The sequence below is a fragment of the Diaphorina citri genome, unplaced genomic scaffold, assembly GCF_000475195.1.
Source record: "Diaphorina citri unplaced genomic scaffold, Diaci psyllid genome assembly version 1.1 scaffold139, whole genome shotgun sequence".
Classification (NCBI taxonomy): Eukaryota; Metazoa; Arthropoda; class Insecta; order Hemiptera; family Psyllidae; genus Diaphorina; species Diaphorina citri.
Window position 1 is genome coordinate 243,137 of NW_007377576.1, and position 6,273 is coordinate 249,409.

Sequence of the window (6,273 nt, forward strand, 5' to 3'; positions counted from 1 at the left end):
CCTGGGTTCATTTGCAGATGAAAATTTCCAAGTATTATCTTTTATTTCAAAAGATGTGTTTAGCATAAAAAAGAAGGAGGAGGAGGAGAAGAAGAAGAAGAAGGAGAAGGAGAAGAAGAAGAAGAAGAGGAAGAAGAAGAAGAAGAAGAAGAAGAAGAAGAAGAAGAAGAAGAAGAAGAAGAAAAAAAACACTAACTTTTGTTTTAACCCTAGATGGTCCACGGTTGATAGATAGTATTTATTATAACTTGTAGGTCCAAGGGGGTTAATGTTTTTGACACAAAACAGAAGTTCTATCGAAATTTGAACACTGTACTGTAGGATTTGTGCTCGATTTACGACCGAGAGTCAACACAGTGTCAACGGCTTTCTTTGACGTCACCCATTTGGTTTACACAATACACAGGTCAGTATTTATTAAAGTTTGGATTAACTGAAAGCTCTCTATGGTATTAAGATCGGGCATAAGGAAGTCACGCTTTTTTTCTTTTCTTTTTTACCACTTTCAGAAGAGGAAAAAATCTTTTAGCCTTGTACTATTTTCTACTGTTTTAATGCTATGAATATTGCATGTTACAATGTTACATTCATAATCCCATCATAGTCTTTTTACTTTCTATTACATTATGTAGGTATGGGGAACTTAGAGGTACACTATGTGACTCATGAAGAAGCATCCGAATAAGTCCCAATTGTCCAAAGCGGAAAATGGGTGTAAATATCCGTTTTGAGGCTCCTTGAGTTCAAAAATTGGTCTGTTTAGCATATTCGTTTCCGAAAATTTCTACAAAAACTCGGATTTTGGTCACTTTCTGGTCAATTTTTTTTTCAAGAGGGCCTGAGGGCCGAAAAATCTCGATTTTTTTGTAGTGTACCTAATAGAAAGTCGTGCTATGTTCACACTAGATTTTTTTTTCTTTTAATGTAAATAATTTACAAGTTAGGTAGGTATAACCTAATTTTATATTTATTTTCACTCGTATGAAACTTTTTTAAGATTATTATTAGCCCAGTTCCTAGTAAAATATTATTCCTTTCATTATACTAAGTAGTAATTAAAGGTTAATTTATGCATAACCATCGTACTTTAAACACCCCCTTTCATAATATTTATATTTATTTTCACTCGTATGAAACTTTTTTAAGATTATTATTAGCCCAGTTCCTAATAAAATATTATTCCTTTCATTATACTAAGTAGTAATTAAAGGTTAATTTATGCATAACCATCGTACTTTAAACACCCCCTTTCATAATTATATTAAAAAAATGTACGTAGGTATCGTAATGCTGATTAAAATCTTGAGGTAAAAAACTTCTAGTTTGCTACCGTGAAGTACTTTTTTTCTAGCTAAATCCCCTTAGGGGTGAGCTATTCATTTTTATTTTTTAAAATGATGTATTGTAAATAGCGTCTGGCTGTGGGACTATAAACAGGGAGGAGAACAGCTAACCCTAACCAGCCTAGCTAGCTAGCAGTTCTTCAAAGGGTTCTCTCTGCTTTAAAAGACCAAGCACCAAGTCCTCACGATGGTTGACTGCGGTTCAGGACGAGCCAGCCAATTTAACATGGGCTAGAGCTAGAGACCATCACCCCGGTGTATAGCAGATACAAAAAGATATCTTTTCTTTTCTGCTATCGCCATTCGGCGAAAGCTAAAGCCGCTAAAACAACAACAACAAAGTCCTGTTTCTTTTGAGGGAAAAACTCACTTCTTTCAAAACGATGGCAACATTTGCCACCCGTGTGCCACCTTCCTTCATAGATTCAAACATTTCAAACCCATACCGAAGAGAGTGAGAGAGAGAGAGAAAGAGAAGAGAACAAAGACATAATACTTAGATAATACCTGTACCTACCTAGGTACTCCACAATAGATCAGTTGCGCTTACTTGGGTGATGTTTCAAAGTCATAGAGCAGGAAAAATGAGGATCAACGGAATTTTTCTTTTTCTCATTCGACTTCTAGATACCGAGATAAATCGATTTAAAAAATACCGGTAAATCGTGAAGTTTGACGTCACGGCATTCGCTCCCGTAGGCGATGAAAGGGAGGAGGAGGAGGAGGGAATCCAAAAGTTTAAGGCGAGAGGAACCAAAAACTCCAAAGGAGAGGAAAGAAGAGCTTGAGTAGAGCATGAGGGGTTTCTAGAGTTGGAGAAAGGGATACGAATAGAACAGGGGAACAAGAGGAGGCGGGGATCCCAAAGTTTGAGGAGAAGGGTGGTTGAAGGGGGAGAAAACCCATATGCTTATACCGAACGAGAGTTCCCAGAGTTGAAGGGTTAGAGAGGGGTTCAACAAGAGAAGAGGGGGAAACCGGGAGGTGGGAATCCAAAAGTTTAAGGCGAGAGGAACCAAAAGTTTGAGGAGAGGGAGAAACAAAGAAGAGTGGAAGAACAAAGAGGAAGAGGAGAAATCCAAAAAGTAGATAAGGAAAACAAAGGAGAAAGAGTTGGAGTGGGAAAGCGGAACTCAACAGCTGAATAGAGGGGAACAGAAGAGTTAGAGGTGGGGAAATGGGTTGCCCAACAAAGGGTTTGTTTGGGTGAAGAATGAAGTAAGGGGTGAGATTGGAGAAGGGTTTTGACGGTTCGCAGAACGGTCGGCTAGGGAATAGCGGAGGGTTGAATATTTCCAAGGGCGCATACGAGTATGGGTTAGGTACTATGGGTCAAGGAAAGAAATGTTCTACCCCATTTGCTTTCTACCCATTACCATAACATCATGGTAGTCAAGAGAACGGTATATTTTCATTGTGTTGTACTTGTTACCCTAACATACCCCATTAGAAATGTGAAGATATTTTTTTTTTTTTTTAGAACAAGAACATTACTGTAGGTAGGTACCTAGGTAATATTCTATAATATTTTGTTGAACACACAAAGTTGGTTCCCATTTGTCTTTTAATAAGTTTAAGTTACGGTGCTGGTTTGATTCCCACCCCGAGGAGCTTTATTCCAAACAGATAAGGTTCGTTCTCGGAACAGCTGGCTTTCTCCTATCCTGTCCTTCTTTCTTCGGAGGGAAGGAGGAAGGAGAAAAAGTAAGGGGAAGGCACACAGTTCAAGAGTTCACCTTTTCATAGGTATACCTCGTATGAAAATTTCTGAGGCTAAATAGAAAATTAATTCCTATTCATAAGTAGGTACATAAAATAGGTATAATGGAGCAGTTGCAAATGGGTAAAAAATATAAATAAATGGTCGATTCCTATGTAAAAAGTTGGGAAAAATCCACATCTGAGGTCAAAACTCCGAAAAAATAACTGTAAAAGGTCGAAAATTCAATTTTTATTTTCCGTTCTAATGAAAGAGTAGTGAAAAATCCAAATCTGAGGTCAAAACTCCGAAAAAATAACTGTAAAAGGTCGAAAATTCAATTTTCATTTTCCGTTCTAATGAAAGAGTTCAAAGATGTGAAAAAATAACTGTAAAAGGTCGAAAATTCAATTTTTATTTTCCGTTCTAATGAAAGAGTTCAAATATGTGTGACGTCAGTACGCAGTTGTTTTTTTCGTCCGTTAGGTAGCGCCACTATGCAAGCGCGCTAGCGGAGGAGCAGAAAGAACTGCGCAGAAACGTATGCGCACAAACACATTAATGCGTTGCCTGCGAGGGAGCTTTGCTCGGGACATTTGATGTCGTATGCGCACAAACACATTAATGCGTTGCCTGCGAGGGAGCTTTGCTCGGGACAGTTGATGTGACGTCATCGCCTACGGAAGCGTATGCCGTGGCGTCAAAGTTCACGATTTACCGGCATTTTTATAATTGATTTATCTCGAGATCTAGAAGTCGTAAAAGAAAAAGAAAAAATCCGTTGATCCTCTTTTTTCCTGCTCTATGACTTTGAAACATCACCCAAGTAAGCGCAACTGATCTATTATGTATAGATGTCTACGTAAGTGCACCTATGTATCTACCTACCCATAAAGCGTACAAAAACACGTTAAACTAAATAGGTAGCATGTATATCTACCTATTTAAACCTACCTAGGTGACTATACCTATCTACCTATAAGTTGTATAAAAACGTACATTAGGATTCTATACAAAAGAAACATTCAAATGCATACTAGCTTTCCATAATAAGCGTATGTAGAGCTTTCAAGTTTTTTCACTCTTCAGTATACAGGTAAACGTTACAAATTTTTGCACAAAAAAAAGTTAAACTAAATAGGTAGTATGTATATTGTATATCTACCTCTTTATACCTACCTAGGTGACTATACCTATCTACCTATAAGTTGTATAAAAACGTACATTAGGCTTCTACAAAAGAAACATTCAAATGCATACTAGCTTTCCATAATAAGCGTATGTAGGAGCTTTCAAGTTTTTCCACTCTTCAGTACACAGGTAAACGTTAGGTAATTTTCATCTTTCTCTCAGCAAATTCTAAATTGGGTGGGTACTACTTTTCATTTTGCTTTCACTAAAATACTAAATTGATCCAGTTTCATTTTTCTCGGGTAGGTGTTAACCCTATGTTGATCAAATTTGAAGGTCTTAAAGCAACAAATTTTTGCTCTCAGCAAATTCTAAATTGGGTAGGTATACTACTTTTCATTTTTCACTAAAATACTAAATTGATCCAGTTTCATTTTTCTCGGGTAGGTGTTAACCCTATGTTGATCAAATTTGAAGGTTTTAAAGCAAGTAGGTACCTACCTACTTTTTTAAGAGGTTTGATAGAGGGAGCTGCAACTGCTAAGGTCTTATCGTCCCGCAAGCGGAGAGAGAAGGAACACAGGATATAATTTCTCCTTGCTCTCAGCAAATTCTAAATTGGGTAGGTACTACTTTTCATTTTGCTTTCACTAAAATACTAAATTGATCCAGTTTTATTTTCCTCGGGTAGGTGTTAACCCTATGTTGATCAAATTTGAAGGTTTTAAAGCAAATACTTTTTCAAGAGGTTTGATAGAGGGAGTTGCAACTGCCAAGGTCTTATCGTCCCGCAAGTGGAGAGAGAAGGAAGACAGAAAGTTCTTATCGTCCCGCGAGCGGAGAGAGAAGGAAGACAGAAAGTTCTTATCGTCCCGCAAGCGGAGAGCGAAGGAAGACAGGATATGCAAAAGAACGAGCCGTATCTTTTTAGGATAAATCTTCCCCGGGCAAGGATTGAACCCGTGACCTAGTGCTTATAAGGTTGACGCTCTACCCTCTAAGCTAAGCTAACTAAGATGACAACTCTGACAAGTTCTTTTTTTTTTTAATTGAACGTTATTTACAGAGGGAAACTATAACAATCAGAGTCCTTGTCCCTTCTGACAAGTTCAAGTGAACCAAACATTATTTTGTAGACAAGGGGTTAAAATTTCATGTGTTGCACATTGCATACACAGATGAGATAACAGGCTTTCACACAAATTGTGATCCCGTATGCCGGTCTCAGGAATGTTAGTAAGTTATTTAATCAAATGGATTTAATCTATGCTTTCTCTATTTTTGATCATTACAAAAGAACGTGTATCTTTACTTTTGAGGCGACAACATTTTGGGGCCGGGGGCCTAGGCCAACTTTGTAATAAATTTCATTTTATTTTATGGTTCAAGTTTGTAATTTTTAAAGACAGCTTGTTTTTTGTTCTTGTTTTTTTGTTGTTCTTTTTTTTCTGTCCCAGAGGCACAAAGAGTGAGTTTCGGAAAGCATAATAGCGTCGCATGCTAATATTATAATGGAGGCTATTTCTTGCTAAGCCCATTTATATGATTATTACTCCCAGCTCTCTTACCAAATCCGCTCGCTCGTTTTTCTGTCCCAGAGACACAAAGAGTGAGTTTCAGAAAGCATGATAGCGTCGCATGCTAATATTATAATGGAGGCTATTTCTTGCTAAGCCCATTTATATGATTATTACTCCCAGCTCTCTTACCAAATCCAACCTACATGTTTTTCTTTTATGGCGTTGGAATAAAACGTATATGTACTGTAGGTTTGCAGGTACCTACATACGAGTAGGTATATGACTAAATTTGCTCATTATACCTAATTACCAAGGAAGTTCAAATGCCATATTGTCATGGCGCCATACTATTTTGCCATATTTTTAGCGAAATCTGGAAAAATGCCATAAAAAGGCTAAAAAGCCTTATTTTGCCATACATTTTGCCATATTTTAAGCATTTTTAGGTTATTTTGCCATACATTTTGCCATATTTTTTTAAGCATTTTTAGGGGAAAATAGAAAACTGAAGAACAATAGAACAATGATTTTTTTAGCGAAAAAAAAAAAAAAAAAATAATACGACATTTTTTTTTTTTTT

The 6,273-nt window shown here is 37.0% G+C and overlaps 1 protein-coding gene across 1 annotated transcript in view; it reads left to right on the top strand.

Moving 5' to 3' along the window:
• Window positions 1–1,726: 1,726 nt before the first annotated feature.
• LOC113465652 (myelin regulatory factor-like) overlaps window positions 1,727–6,273 on the top strand; it is a 19,926-nt gene continuing 15,379 nt past the window's right edge. Inside the window, exon 1 of the mRNA XM_026820342.1 lies at window positions 1,727–1,797. Within this exon, the coding sequence (XP_026676143.1) occupies window positions 1,727–1,797 (71 nt within the window). The remainder of the gene's footprint in view (window positions 1,798–6,273) is intronic.